General features: G+C 37.3%; 1 protein-coding gene across 1 annotated transcript in view; it reads right to left on the bottom strand.

Annotated features, from left to right (window-relative positions):
- The window catches only part of SETD5 (SET domain containing 5), a 36784-nt gene extending 20912 nt beyond the window's left edge, over positions 1–15872 (bottom strand). The window contains exons 1-15 of the mRNA XM_090284103.1: positions 15810–15872; positions 14789–15013; positions 11352–11544; positions 10969–11074; positions 10434–10642; positions 10034–10092; positions 9358–9536; positions 8382–8420; positions 4992–5234; positions 4298–4446; positions 3793–3910; positions 3030–3139; positions 1815–2064; positions 1381–1452; positions 379–636 (exon numbers count right to left, since the gene is read on the bottom strand). Of these exons, the coding sequence (XP_090140229.1) occupies positions 379–636; positions 1381–1452; positions 1815–2064; positions 3030–3139; positions 3793–3910; positions 4298–4446; positions 4992–5234; positions 8382–8420; positions 9358–9536; positions 10034–10092; positions 10434–10642; positions 10969–11074; positions 11352–11443 (1884 nt within the window). The 5' untranslated portion in view covers positions 11444–11544; positions 14789–15013; positions 15810–15872. The remainder of the gene's footprint in view (positions 1–378; positions 637–1380; positions 1453–1814; positions 2065–3029; positions 3140–3792; positions 3911–4297; positions 4447–4991; positions 5235–8381; positions 8421–9357; positions 9537–10033; positions 10093–10433; positions 10643–10968; positions 11075–11351; positions 11545–14788; positions 15014–15809) is intronic.
- Between the last annotated feature and the right edge of the window lie 310 nt (positions 15873–16182).

Below are 16182 nucleotides of genomic sequence, written 5' to 3'. Positions count from 1 at the left end.
CCAGACACTTAAGTTTTAGCTTAAGACTTAGAATTCATGGCTAGGGCAAGGAGGGAAATATGAGTTTATCCTGAGAATCCTAAGAAAGGGCAGCTGTATAACTGTGCTATACAAAAAAGCCAAAAGAGAAACCAAATAACTTTTCTGAACTCACCAGCAACAGTTTATCTGGCAGAAACAGTATGAAGTTCCATTCTAGTCTAAAGTGTCTAGTCATTCCAATTTTGTCTCCCTGAATCCCACAACTGATGAAAATGGCCTTACTTAATGCTGTATGAGGTAAGGCTGAAAATGCTGATTTTAACCATTCCAAAAAACAGGTTATTGACATTAGCAAAAGCAAGGATGTCAAAGGCCTGGAGTCTTTTCTTCTCTTACCCCTGCTTGAGAAGACCTCCGGGTGTTCACCCCAATACTCTGTGGGGTGCTTGGGATGGCCACATTTAAAGCAGAGTTGCTAACTTCAGATTCAGGGGCTTCAGTTTTTGTTTCTTCCCCTATAGGTGTCTCTGAGGCGGTGGTAGTAGCCTCTATGTCAGAGTTGCTTTGTTCCAAGGGCTGATCCCGCCGCTTCTTTCTTTTCTCTAAGTTTTCAAAAGCATGCATGATGGCTTCAACCTTCCTATCTTCCCGGGTCTAGAAAAATATGGCAGTAGCATAAAAGAAAGCCTTAACCAAGACAAGGGACAGCTTTTCAGAAATTTTATTTGTGAAAATTCATAGACATTTACAAAAACCACCAGTACATATATCTTGGAGAACAAAAGATAAAAACTAAAACTAAAATATTTTATTTAAGTGTTAGAATTGTAAAAGGCAAGGTCAAACATGAACTTTTCAAAGAAGACCAGCTATTTTGAAACTTAATATAAAAGAAAAATAGTCATAAAACCTATATTGCTCTCCATTTTCAGAGTTCAAAAATAATCAATTAGATTTTCTTGAACTTCTCAAGGACAGAAGTAAACATGAATGGTTTCAGCAAAAAAGTAAGACTTTTTGAACCTATAGAACCAATAGATTTCTAAATGTCAAAACTCACACAAACTTAGAAAATTTCTAAGTCAGACCAAGTAGCCCCAACAGAGATACTTTGTCTCAACCAGGCAGTTTTTGGGAAATGAGATTGTTAGTAAGAAGCTTTGAAAGACCACTACCATCATCATATTTATCATCAGACATCACTACAACTACCACATGTGTGTGCAAAAGAAGAAATAATAAAATCATAATGAAGTCTATTAGAAAAAGCCCAATTTGTAACCTACAGATGATGGTACAGTATGTTGTCAAAGATGATACAAACTCAGAGGAGAAGGGCTTCACATGCTGCGGGTAGGAGAAATCAGCAGAAACAAAAGAGTGTTAGGAGGTACCCACCCTCCTGCTATGAGCTGGGTTCTCCTGGTCATCTGTAACCTCTTCTTTCTCTTCTTCTGGATTGTCTATTTCCTTTAAGACAAGAGTCAATATTCAGCTGTACTCTTAAGCTCTAGGAAAAAAATCAATCTTTTTTTTTTCTTGGCAGCTTAAAACTCTAGAAACAATTTCTAGTGTTTGATATGTGGGACCACATGATAAACACATGAGATAAGTCCCATTCTCTGGACTAAAACCTGGGAAGTAGCTGAAGAGATGTTATTAACATCATTAAAAAAAAGGGAGGGGGTAGAAAATAAACACGCACCCATTTTTATATGAAGAACATAAAGCATTACCATAGATCCCCTACATAAAACATGTGGCAACCTGGGATACTCCTCATTTAGAGATGATCAGTATCATAGCAATAGCCTCTGGCAAAGGAATATTACCTCATGGTCACTGGATACAGTCACTTTCTCAGAAACTTGTTCTGTTTGTGGGTTGGTATCTTCTTCTACAGCCTCATTCTGCTGCTCCATCTCTAGCTCTTTCCGTCGCGCTTTTCTCCGTCTAGTCTCTGCTCCGATGATGGGTAGGCTTGGAGGAGGTGGAAGTGGCAGTTCTGCAGCACTGGGATTCCTTTTCTGTATAGGGCAATTCCGGTTCCCCTTGTGACATGCACAGTCCACTTTATAATTACTGCTCCAAAGAAACAAACAAAAATGCCCGTCTCAGTACCCTTAAAAATCAATTATATTACCCATTCTCTTGAAATATTAGTATGGTATTTCTTCTGGTATTACCTTTGAATAAGTAAAACAGAGTCATTAAAGAGCCTCTATTTTAATATATTCAAAGATAAGTTAAATGAGTATTTTTAATAGTTTGTGCTTCTATATAACCCCAACCCTTCCCACTGACATACAGTCAGTGGAAAGGAAAGAAAGCCCCAACTAAATTCAATTCTTTCAACTATCTCTATGCTATTTAGTGGGCAGTGAATCAGTGAGTTTGAAGTGGCCACACTTTCTACCTTCTGTCTACCTTCACCATGTCCTAACTTTTACCTACTAATTCGCTAGTTATGATTATTAACTTTTCTTAATTGTACAGGTGTCAAACACCAATTTACCATATAACATTTTTTTTGCCTAAAAGGACCAAGTTAGAAAAAGCATACATTTAATAAAACCCATCACATACTCATCAGTGACCGGCCATCTCTTGCTTTTCTGCACTGTCATACATAGCTAGATTACATGGATTGAGTAGATGCGGTGAATCTTTAAACTCTCATTCTATGACCCCTGGCACAAATGCTATGTGCATAACAACAAATGCTACTGCAATTTTTAGGGGTGTCATACATACCCCCCCTCCCATTTGCTATTCTTGCTATAAAGGCGTAAACCAAAACACCTTATTAGGAGACTACTGAGCAGTTTTATGCTATGTACCCATATTTCTAACAAACAAACAAAAAAACAAACAAACAAGCAAACAAGCAATCCCCAAACCTGCCTTTCCCTCCACAATTTCTAGGCAGAAAATGCAATACTTATGAAAAGATTAAAATAGATGAAAATGGCAAGGGAAAAAAGTATACTTAATAGTTTAATATGTAAGACAAGGCCATTCATGTTATGAAATTTTGGAGGTCTTACCAGTTACTGTACTCATAATCAAATGCTATGGTGACCTCGGCATCCTTGGTGATGGCAGACACAGCATAGATACACAGGTGAATCATTCCGTCTGCAATCATGTGTCGCACCTGTGTGAATAAGACACATGGTTGATGATTTAGCATAAAAATCAGGAACTCTTGAAAAGAAGAAAAAAACCTTTAATCCAAATAACTTCTCCCCTCTTATAGTATCTGTTATTTAACTATATTATTTCATTTGAAACTATTATACAGTAATTGTTTGAAAATTTATAACATTTTAAGAAATAAATCTTGAGATCTCAGAAATCAGGGTAAGATCACTGTTCTACATCTTAAAGCTATTTTCAGAGAATTAAAATTTCTTACTTAGCCTGTAAGAAAAGCTCTGTAATTTGCAAATTACACTAATAGTTAATACTATTAACTAAAGTCTAAAAAACTGCGACGACTCAGCTTAGTTTGGGCCCAATGACATCTACAACATTATATGGCAACTCTTTAAATATAACCTCTTTGACTTCTTATCTAGTCTAGCTCTTTCTCTTCAGCAAATGCGTTTCCTCTCTAAAGAAAATCTATTCCTTGCCTCCATCCTGTTAGAATAAAAGCATCATTACTTTTGTTTTTTCTTTCTCTCACAATGAAGACCATGACCATTATCTACAGACCTTAATCTGGATGAAGTTTTCAGATTGATTTTTCAGTGGACTTGTTCTTTGGTGATTCCATTCAAAGAGAAGTTGCTACAGAAATCTTACCTCTGCATTTGGTGTACATGATCTTCTGATGAACCGAGCATCATTACCGAAAGTACGTGCATCCACACACATCTCTACACCATTGAATTTTGAGTAGAAGAGCACAAAGGGGTATGGTCTAGGGATATAATTAAAATTCCTGTAATTCTCAATAAAACAAAAAGGCCACCCCATGACTTCAAATATGAAGCATATATTGACAGAAAAAGATGCAGTCTTTTGCAATGCCTGAACTTGGAAAATATCACATGCTTGTCTGCTTCTGATTAAAGAATAAGCACAAAGTAAGGACTGCTTGGCTTGGAGTTATCACCACTTAACATGTTATACAATTTGCAGATTTATTTGCATTTCTCTAGCAAAGCAGATAAAAATGAGCTTATTTGAGCTCTAACAGTCCCGTGCCCCCCGCAAGAGAGCAGTCTATCAGCCAGGATGGCTTTATAGTCATACTGCTCAGCTAGGCCCACTTTAGCCCTCACTGCTCAATAAATGATATTCTTACTTTTTGAAGAAATGCCCATTGACCTCAAACTGCTGTCGTAACATGACTTTCCCACGATACTCTATTATAAGAGTATCCAAAGCCAAATCTCTTGCAGCCCTCAGGATCTTCCGGTGCTTCTGAACACGAGTGACTCTTCCCAACTGTAGCTGAATAAAACCAGAGTATTAACGTTAGACAATAGCAACAGCAGCTTAGTAGACAATAAAGATATTTCCTAATTGAGAAATTTGTATATATTATTTAGGTCAATGATCAGAAATTTTTGATTTGATAAAATGTCAGTATTTCTAGACTACAGACTCCATGTAGTGAATTTGTCACCTGCCTCCCCACCAAGGCAAGAAAAGATCCGAGAAAAATTATATGATTACAATTTTAATGATCTATGTCTAATATAAGAATGAGGAAAAAATAAGCTTAGCTTCCTATGAATCTTAATAATTCCTACTGAGGCTGTATACAATTTCCTATCTTAATTTGTCTATTTTTAATTAATAAAGATAGTTTAAAAATATGGGTCTGGATAGTTTCCAGTTATTATAACCTGCCTTTGTTTAAAGATGCTCAGTAGCTAGCTAATGTTATTCTAAGTCCTTATACATTTGAAAAATATGGTAATTCCAGTATATGCCCTCTTCCTGGGTTCTTAAAAATCAACTTACTTAAGAGTCATTAATCCTTTGATCCTTACCTGCATTTGGGAACCAATAACTGTATTATTACAGGCCAATTCAGTCTTATTGATAGTGTCTAAAATAGCAGGTTTGCCCACAAATTCCTTGCTAGAATGTAGATGTTGTTCAAGGGCGTTCTGTACATCTGCACTGTACTGATTAGTGAAAGCTTCTTCATATTGATCAGTCCACAGTCTTATCCGATTTTCCCATCCCTCAGTTGTATTCTCATCTAAATTCTGTGCTTCAGAAGGAGAATTCTGTAGAGAACAAATGTCAGGTAGGTTAGCAGAGTTCATGAATAAAAATGGGAGGGAGGGGGGAAAAAGGCTGAGTCTCAAAGAAAATTTGTTTTCACTTGGCAGTTGGTGTGGCATAAAAGAGTAATAGCTTGGGAGTCAGGGGATCTGGCTTCTACCATTGTTTCATTACCAATGAGCAGGGAGCCTTGAACAACTTAGAAAAGCTGTTTCCTCATTTCTAAAGTGAGAAATTAATCTGGATCATAGTTCCATCCCATCACTGCGATTTTATGACCATTTTAAGTCATAAAAATCAATTTTGTTATCAGAAGAATATTATCAAATTAACAAAAAATTTTCATGAAAATGAACAAGAGATCCCTCAAGTACCACATCTCTTAAATTTCAATACTTCTTGAAGATCTGCATTAGTGTGCCAGCCCAAACTGGTATTATTTTACTTCACTCCAGGAGAATGTTTTTATACAATTCATACATGTTCATTCTAAATACATGTGACCAAATAAATAATCCACCCTCTCACCTCCCGTAGAAAAAGTTATTCTGGAGTGTTATCTAACACTCTTATTTGACAGTTTAAATAGCCACACTCTGAAGAAGTAAGGTGAGGGGAGGGGGGTGAGTAGGTAGTATAGAAAATGCTGAGAGATACTTTGCTATATACTTCTCTAGGAGAACCACTGCTCTCTGTGGTGACAGTACTGAGAAAAGATTATTATAGCACAGAAACATAATCCTAAACATACATTATCATATGCATTTGAACTATAGAGACAGAGCTTAAGCCTGACACGTGTTCTCCTCCATGGTCCTCAAGACTTAAGGCACCATCGGAAAACAAAACAAACACCAACAGTGATGAGCCATACTAGTGGTGACTAGAAGGAAAAGACAGTATAGTACCAAAGCTACTTACAAGTCATTTCCACACTAAACTTGTAAAATCAGACACAAGAAAATTAAATATACATTCCATAAATGATATAGAAAACACTTATACTTATTACAACAATTGCTTTCTTTCATTTTTGTGTCACTGGTTTTAACTGACTGTTGTCTACCATTCCTTTCCCCATGAATGAGGAAATGAAAAAATTAGTACCATTGTTTTCTACATTTTTCACTGAAGTCCAAAAGACTGAACAACAAAGGATCTAAGGCCAACACACTGAGAACAGAATATCATTTGCTTGACATGTCAGTAATACCTGAGCAAAAGAAAAGTGCAAAACTTGAGACTTAAGGGCGCTTGCTTACAAGATTTAGGATTATGGGTCTCCAAACATTATTCCCAAGTTTAAGCAACCAGTAGGGATCGTTAAACTTTTGACTTGTTAAACTTAATGTATATTAGAAGCCTTTATCACAGTTTTACATGCTATTCATTAATACAACTCTGTCTATTCTGCTATGCCATTCTTTTGGGTAACTGAACATCCCATCTCAGTGGCTTTCGAACAGTGGTCTTCAATCAGAGTTAATTTGCCCAAAAGGAGACATTTGATAATATCTCAAGCCATTTTTAAGTATCATACCTGTGTGTTACTGGTACCTAGTGGGTAGGTGCCAGAGATGCTGCTAAATTTGGTTCAAAATGTCAATGGTGTCAAGGTTGAGAAATTCTGAGTAGTCTCCAGGTAGAGAAGCTCCTGATTTTGGGATTAAAAATCCAAATGATATATATATATTTCCCATTCTTATAGCTCTCACCCAGATCTTTGCTAGAATTCTTACTAAGTACAAAATTTGCAACTCAACTTAAAATTCTGACATGAGAATTAAAATAAACCAACCAGTATTTTTTCTTTTTTTTGGTCTAAATTTTAACATTTTTATGGGACTGTTGACATTTCGAAATAGCAAGCAATATTTTGGGTTTATGTGTAGTTTTCTGGGAGAGTCACTCAATATCTTTCAAAACATTTCAACCCCCTGAAGGATCTTATAATAGTTGATAAAATAGAAAAGGGCTTAGCAGCTAGGATCAGGGATATGTCTGTGTTCCATATGTCTATTCCATGTCCCCTGTAAGCAAAGGGGACAAAAATAAAAGGGCAGGGCAGTTAAAGCAAACTTAGCCCCTTGCAGGAGACAACTGTGTTCCACGGCATCTCAGGACTCAGGTGCTCTTGGGCTCTAAGTCCTCTTCCTGTCTGTTTTATAGATACGTTTAAGTCTGTTTACAGGTATATGCAAGGCAAAGCCTTCAAATTTTAGGTAAAGTGCCACTTGTGATCTTTGTTAACATCAGGTATAATAAACCTTATCTTCACTAAAAGATTTTTTTCCCCCCTCAGCAAGATTTTAATGTTTTCCCTATTTAACTGTCAACAGGAGAGATCGTGCTTTTATATAAATTACACATTCAGGGATATGAATACTTATAAAATTAAAATAGATCTTAATTATAATTAAATGCTTTGAAGTCCTAAGTAATTGTTTGGGAGGTATGTTGTCATTCTATATATACATAGGTAAAGGAAGATACCAGACAGTATAATCAAATCTCCTTTGGGCAAACTCTGTTTTTATCACCCAGTACCTAAAGTTCATTGCACATAATTTCTCTGTTCTCCAATTGCTATCCAAAATAATGTCTCATAAGCTCTTTTATTTGATAACTGCAGAAAAGAAACACATTAGCATCATCAAAATCTTCAATACCAAATACATATGCCAGGAGAAAAACAGTTCAAATGTAAGTAATTTCAGTAAGAGTAATTACTATCAATAAACACCACTTTCCTACTGATGAAAATTATCCAACTGGTGATTAAAGCCCACATGGTACTAGGGTGGGTACGTAAGAGATCCTGTATCACAAAACCCTCAGTCCCAAGTTGAAGCTAATCACAACGACAGAAGACATCAGCCTCATTTTGTTTAGCAAAATGTCACTCCCAGAAAAGCAGCTAATGAAAAACAACACATGAGGTCTAATTACAGAAAGGGAAAATATTTCAGAAAATGGCCAAGAAAATCTATTTTGGAGAAAGGTTCTATGAAAACCGAATGGCAACAATTACAAACTAATGAAAAGCAGAATACAAGATTCCCAGACCATCAATGTCAGGAAAGAAGCTGACCAAAATGCAAGATCACAGTGAAGTAAATACAGCATCATCAGGGAAGAGTACCCCTTACCTTCATCCGCAAGGACTTCCGGGATCCCTCTCGAAATGCCTATCCCAAAGAGGAAAACAGTAGAACAAAACAAAACTTGGTACCAAGAATGACAGTTATACCTATCTGAGACTAAAACTAAGGCAAGAATTAGTGTTCTAGTCTGTCCCCCTTTCCCTAGGTAACAAATACAATTGAATTCCCCACACTATCATAGAGAGCAGGGGTAGCTCATGGCCAGTGAACCCTGTGGCTAATTCCAGTACATCCCATTGTGAAACTAGGTAATTAACAGGGAAGAGCATGCATCACTTAAATCCTATATGCACCCCTGACACTAAAAGAAAAAGCAAATTAAAATGTTAAGGTGGCAGATTTACCAATTTTGAAATTAAGAAGGAAACAAAGACCAATCCCCTTAACAAGGGATGGGCAAGTCACCTAGGAGCAACAAAGTTGCCCTGATGGGGAAGAAAGAACAAAACAGAAGAGGTTTCTCCTGGAGACTTTTTAGTTGAGAATATAGGAAAGTGACCACGACACTGAGGAAGCCTAGACCATTCAAGAGATGTTTCCTGATTTTTCTTTTTGAAACAAGGAAAAAAATATCAACCCAATGACATGAGGCGGGCATGTAACAGAACAAGAATTTCTAACTGCCTTGGGCTGAGGAGGCAGGGAGATACTGTAAGGATAGTGGAAGCCTAGACTGGAGGCTATAGCACATACGGGCCTGTGCCAGGTGGGGCCGGATTTCATACCTGGGATGGGGCTTGGAGAAGAAGAAACTGTGCCAGTTGTGATGGTATGGAGTGGCAGAAGAGAGGTTGGTCTACATGTTCACAACACAGATTAGCTGATTTTTGCAAGTAGAGCAAAAGTGGCCCTTCAACATCTGGATCAAACTTCTTAAAAGAATTTTGGTGCATTCTTGGTCCAAAATTTGAGCTATTTCAGACATATTTCTATTTAACATAATACTTTTTACCCTCCATACCTTGATTTTCTTTGTCTTTGGTGCTGCACGACCCTTTTCTGGACTCTTTTTCCGCTTCTTGGGTTTGGTTCTTCTAACAGTTAAGGTGATGCTAGTAGGTGTGTGCTGTGTTGCTGTATACAACACAGTGGAAGGAGAAAGCTCCTCATCCCAGCTTTCTGTTGCGCTGCTATCCCCACCTGAAAAAAGGTTATTTTATAGTTCACAATGTATAAACAGATTTAAGAGTCCATTAAGAACAGCTTATACCATTAGATCTATCCCATATTCAGGTCATTACTTCTATTAACTTTATTATCTGTAGGACAACATAAACACCCACCTTCTATATGAAAACAAGATTCTTTCTGTATCACTGACAATAAGCAGATAAACTCTGTTCTACATTGTATCTATTTTCCCCCTCATATTCAGTCCCAAAGCTCCATTGCCTCAATATGTAATACAGAAATAGCATCAGATTTTCTGTGCTCACTAGAAATAATTTGATTGCTACAGGGCTAAATGTTATTTATAGATACATTTAATTCACAACATGAGAATTACACAGTAGTCTTGTGAGGACTTCTATCTCTTTTCATGAGAAGAGCTAGGGACCATGGAAACTTATATGAGGGGTTTAGACAAATATTTAAAATAAAAAATATTATGTCAAAATAACCCATCCTTTGCTCACCTGATATGTTGTCCTGCTTCCGCCGATGAAGTCTAATAACCTTCCCCCTGCTCATTCCCCTAAAGAGGGAAAATAAACTTAAAGTAGTCCTTCCAACAGCATGCAGTACATTATTGCAAAAAATGGGAGAAGTGTCTCTGCATACACTACCCCTTTCTCCTCCCACCTACCAAAAGTCTCCAGGACATTAAATTTCATATCAAATTCAATAGCTTTAACATCAATCTCTCATTCCTTGTTGTCAGCAATTCTCACCTAGTGCAGAGAATTCGAGCCAAGGAGCACTAAGGAATCATCTACATTAACAAACACAAGAAAGAATACTTTGAGCTTTTCCCTACTAATAAGAAACCCTAATCCCAGCAACCCAGGCTTGAACTTAGATGGAACATGTTCTTACCTGCACTTGTCACAGTTGAGAAGGAAGCCATCCTGAGAAAGACCACAAGGACACCAGGTAGGAACAGTCTCTCCTTCAGAGTTCGGGCTGTCTCCACAGCGTTCCTCTACGGGCGACGGCAGGCCATTCAGGTCAGAACGAGGGATGATCGTCTGGACAGGGGGAGAAGCAGGAGGTGTCGGAGGAGGAGGGGCTCCGTAATTATGATCCTGAAAATAAGATTTTTTAAATCAACAGTGTCCAAACACTGGCCCCTCTCTCCCCTAAAGTATGGTACATATGGAAAGAAAGAAGAAAGTAGTACCCTTCGTTTTTTGGCTTCAACCAGGAAAGTGATAAAACAAAATGCCAAGGTCAACTGGGACATAAAAACAAGAACAATGATGCAGGGCTAGACGTCCGCTGGAGGCAGGGAAGTGCAAAAGGGGCAACTTCGTCATGCTGCATATAAACATTGCAAGAAAGTCACAATGTATAAGAATGGATTACACTCCAGGAAGATCACTGCTTTGGAGAGAAACAAATGCATACTCACAGCATAAGGCAGTCCTCGACACCCATGCCTCTGACTGGTCCCATAATTATGAGTGGAATACACGCTCTTCTCATTAACTGCTGGACTAGCCTCCACAGATTCAGGGCTGCACAAAGGCGAAAAGCAATGCATGATAGCATAACACCTAATCTTTCCTTAAACTAAGACTTCCCATTTTAATCCCTCCTCTTTCCACAACCACCAGCTACTAGTATAAGAGAAAGAACTCAGTGAAACAATCTTATTAACATAACTAAGCCTATAAATAACACTAAAAGTGTTATTGAATGTGGATTTGTGTGTAACATGAAGCCAGTACAGGCAGATGTCTCAAGGTAGGCACCTGGGATACAAGGTGTCCCTAATGACAAACACAAACGTACCAGCTGAGCAGGGAGTTTCCCCTAGAGAAGCCACTCTGGGCTGCTTTAGACTCAGAACTATTCTTCTTAATTGGATCTCTTAATACTTCCATGAAACCTCACATGACATTTGCAGTGAGTGAGATGATGAAAGTGCCTTCTGTACTGCCCCAGGGACCAGGCCCTCTTCCATTCACTACCAAGACAGGATACCCTGAAGAAAGTACAGGTAAAAACAATGGCATCTTATATTTATACCTCTCATCTTAATGAACCCCCAAACACCTTTAGAGTAATAACTTCTCATCCACCACATGCAAGCATATCAAGAACACAATTATTTTACAGCTGCATGGTAATATAACACAACTTCAAAATAAAACTATACTCAGGAGTTTTGTTAATCTAGTGATGAATAACAACAGCAGTAGTGGCTATCATTTTGAATTTCCCATTATTTTCTAGGTACTTGATATATATTCATTCATTCATTCTATACAACTACTAAACATGGTAAATAGCACTCCATATTTACAGAAAGGTAAACTGAGGTGGTGAGTTTATGTGACTTCACCAAGGTCACACACTAATAGAGCCAGGATTTGAAACAATGTCTGAGTCCAAAGCCGGTGCTCTTTCCACTATGCCTAACTGGTTTGTAAACCAGGATAACATTCTACCTTTAAAGAAAATTATATGAGATCTTAAGTAAACCAGGCTTAGTGGGAAGCTTGGTTGAGTATCTTTTTGTACCCTCTCCGAGTGGAAAATAAATAGTTCACGCACAATTTATTAAAATAAAAGAATTATATAAGTGTTCAGATTTAGAAATTTAATGTGATCCTTTACTTGGTAATAAAAGGGCATAGGTGGCAAAGGATAAAAATTGAATTTTAGGGAAAAAAGAACTTTAATCTTAGGTTTTGGGGAATTTTAAATAGATAATTGTACTATATGACTTTGCAGAACTGAATGATAGATATCTGTCATTTAAATTAACAAGAACAGAGACTCACAGATTAGAAATTCCAAGGACAACACACATAACTCAGCCTTAGACATCAAAGGGTCTTTTAGGGAATCAAATAATGCATACTGTTTGCTTCAAGTAATGTATGTTTTCCTGCTTGAAAATACACAATATATAGTACTTGGCAGGAATAAAGTGTAAGGTTCAACGTGGCACAATGTCAGCTGAGAAGTGAGGGATAAAAGAAAATTCTGATATATGTATCCAACTCACCCAGTTATGTACTCCAAAACTGTGAGAAAGGATCTTATTAATAATAGCAAAGGTAATTTCTAGGTGAAGAAGAACTTTAGACATAGGAAAGTATTCTCTATTGGTGAAGTGCATGCATTTTATTACTTTGAAACACTGCCTGCCAGATGAAAACTGAGTGGGGGTGGGGAGATAATACATCAAGAATACAGGCCAGTATTCTTGAGAAAAAGATGAATATGGCTCACTGGGAGGCAATCAGCTGAGTATTAGGAAACAGGTGTTGTTTCCTAAATGAAACCAAAGGCAAATAAGCATCAATAAAATGAATTTAGTTTCTATGATGGACAGTTAAAAAGTAATTTTATACAACATTATTAATTTACTTAATAAACAAGTATTCCAAAGAGCTGTATTTATTTTTACATTAGAGATTTTGTATGTAAGATGAACACATGGGGTGAAACATGACAGCTGTTTATCAGAAATGGTCCCCCCACCCCAGATGGGGGAAAAAGGAAAGTGATATGAAATAAAAGATGGCCATGGAGATATAGCTATATTGACTGTATCTTACCCATCTCTAAACTGGGTAAATATAAACATATGCACTTCATGTTTAAGTCTAGGGAATAAAAATAGAATGTATGTTTTGAAGATTAAAAGGCCATCCCACAGCCCAATACTTGCTAGTCAAGCACAGTATTTAATATATTGCTATGCATGCCAAGTATTGAAATTTAAGCTCATCTCTTTTGATGAAGAATGCATAGTTACAAGTTAACAGATAAATAAAAGATTTCTTAGGATATTCCCAGATACATATAGATATATAGCTCTTATCTACAGTTTAAAAGGATTAAAAACTTATAGTGTTAGGATGGCACCTCTTTATTAGCCAATCATTTTATACAAATGTAACTATAGCCTTTCTTCCCATGCTTGAACTGCTATGACAGTTGGGCACATACACAGAACTCATGCTTACAACAGATAGAATCCATCAATTGCATTCTAAGTACAACATGCAACCTGCTGTATAATGCTACCTATTTGGAAATGTCCGAAGTTCATTTGTGGCAGGATTGTAAATTCAGAAAAATCTTTGTTGTATCTAGTTTTTTTCCTACAAATACATTAAAAATGCATAATGTTGCTATCAGCTTAAAAAAAAACATAAGGTAAGATCTAGGTCTTTTCCTTGGTTGAGTATTTCGCCCTTCATACCAGTGCCCAGAATAGTGGAATAGTCACGACAATAGAATATGTATGGTGAAGCATTAAAATGTATCATCAATAATTTAACAAAATGGCACATTAGCTAGTTGTTGACATTCTCCTGCTCAGTAGAAATATTAAACAAATAACTGTGTACAATAATGAGTTATGACCACAGTACTAAAAATCTGTCTGGAGATTGTGAATGAAATGTCTCAGGAAAAAGAAACATCACAGTTCAATTTTTAAGCCAGAATTCTTTTTTCTTCCTGCAATTACTTCTGTACTCCCTAGCAACACTTATGGGCAGCCATCTGTGTACTCTGGAAAAAATACCAGCTTTAAGAATAACTGCTTTTGGTCTTTATCTACTTATTCCAAACTCATTGATTTAATCTCTTTGTTAATGGTTTCTACCTAGACAATCTACTAGTCAATCCATATAGGAGTTAGTGGCTGACTTTAGAAAAATTTCAACACTACACAACTAGTTACCTACTAATGCAAGATTTTAAGTACCTTATTTGGGAAATAGTTATAAAACTGGAAACCTTAACTACTGGCATAACTAAATCTCTTTGGCATGCAAAAGAACAAAAACACAACACAAACACAAACAAAAAAAAACAGGAAAAACAAAAGCCCTGAAACACAATCCACTCTCTCTCCATCCCCCACCCACCATCTTCCTTTTTGCATGGCGATAAGGCCAAAAACTGCTTTAAATTGTAGACTACCCCAGAATATAATATACTGGTGCTTAGGGTAGCTTCATTTTAAGCCTTCCTCTTTAAGGAAGTCAGAAAACAGTTAAGTTGTCCTAGGTGGCTTTGTGAAGAAATATATATACATGCTCTTTACTAATACTCTCAATTTTAAGGAAGAAAACGACTATTAATCAGGGATGCAGTTGAACCCAAGAGTTTTGGTACAGTTGCTTTTCTTTGCTGAAGGGGAAAGAATCCCCAGGGGACTGTGAAAATGGCAAGAGAAACAGGGGAATTAGAGCAACACCCACCTCACTCAAGAAGTGGCTGTGGGATCAAGAGTCTGAACTGGACCTGAACATATTCAAAACACCAGGATTTTTCCAGCCCAGACCCTAATCCCTGGTACTGCCTGGAATAGACTTGGCTTCTGGGGGTGTGCTGCCCCCTAGGCCCCTTGGGTCTCTTTCGCTGGACTTTCACATCCTTGTGTAGTGCCACTTCGTCTTGAAAGGTAGGGGGCTTCCACTTCCTTTCTGTAAGCAAGGAAGAGTGGGTACAAGGGAGGTAAAAGGACAAGAGGGGGAATCTGTGAGCAGGGGGAATCTCGGACACTTAAAGAGAAGGGATACAAAAGGCTAAAAATTTTAAAACTGAATATTATATAGTTTTATAACAAAGGCCTACCTTCATTGCCATTTGGCATTTAAATTCTTCAAGAATTGAGAGTCTATTTTAGGGATTGGGCTTTTCGACAATTCCTAAAGCTGCTCTTAGCTGAAAAAAAAGTTTGGTACCACTGATTTTGAAGGTCCTCTTTCTAGGCAATGAATGTTATATATAAAAAAATATGACACTGCTTTCAGATTTTTCTACCCCCAAATGTCAGAAAGTTTAAGTAACCTGCCCATATAAAGTTTCTGCCCCCTTACTCTAGAAGAATGAGAAGTACATACATAGGAAGAGGCCTTCAAGGAAAATCAGTTGGAGAGAACTCCTCTTTATCTCCATCCATCAGAATAATCATTAATTCTACAGAAGCAGGTATGTAGTGACACCTACTTTATTTCAATCTTCCCTACCCATGAAAACAAATGAAAATGTAATCACTACTTTGCAAATTTCATTCTATTAATTATTTACCCAGAACTCCCTCCCCCAATTCTTTTCCTCTCCTCCAGCATCTTTGGGAGAAAGGGAAAGGTCTAATGTCATTTACAGTGGGCTAGGCTTGGGTTTAGAAAATACTCCATATTCATTATTAGATACCCATAAGAAAGTTGTCTCCACACAAACTGGCAATTCACCTACTACCCAGGAAGTAGCACTTACTCTGATCCAGCAGCCATATCTGAGTAGGATGTATCTGGTGTGGTGACTCCCAGAGGGATTGCAATGTTCATGACGTCCAACACAGCAGAAAGTGGAAATCACGGGGTCCAATTAACGCAGAGTGGCCACTCTGAGAGTGGGGGTGAGCTGCAGAGCCTCAACCAACATGTTATGGACATGAGGAATCCTGCCACAGAAAAGGAAAATATCTAGTAACCAGATAGCTCTTTAAAAACTATTTTTATTTTAACTATAATTCTGGGAGAAGATGCAATTATCTTAACAACTCTATTTGTAAGGTAACATCCACTGCTAGGTATGAATAAAAACATAAACCACAAAGAGTACAACTTCATGATAAAAGATCAGAAAA

Source organism: Furipterus horrens, unplaced genomic scaffold (assembly GCF_987537825.1).
Source record: "Furipterus horrens unplaced genomic scaffold, mFurHor1.1.pri manual_scaffold_7, whole genome shotgun sequence".
NCBI lineage: Eukaryota > Metazoa > Chordata > Mammalia > Chiroptera > Furipteridae > Furipterus > Furipterus horrens.
Note: the sequence above shows the minus strand (reverse complement) of the source record. Positions and strands in the feature narration are given on the sequence as shown.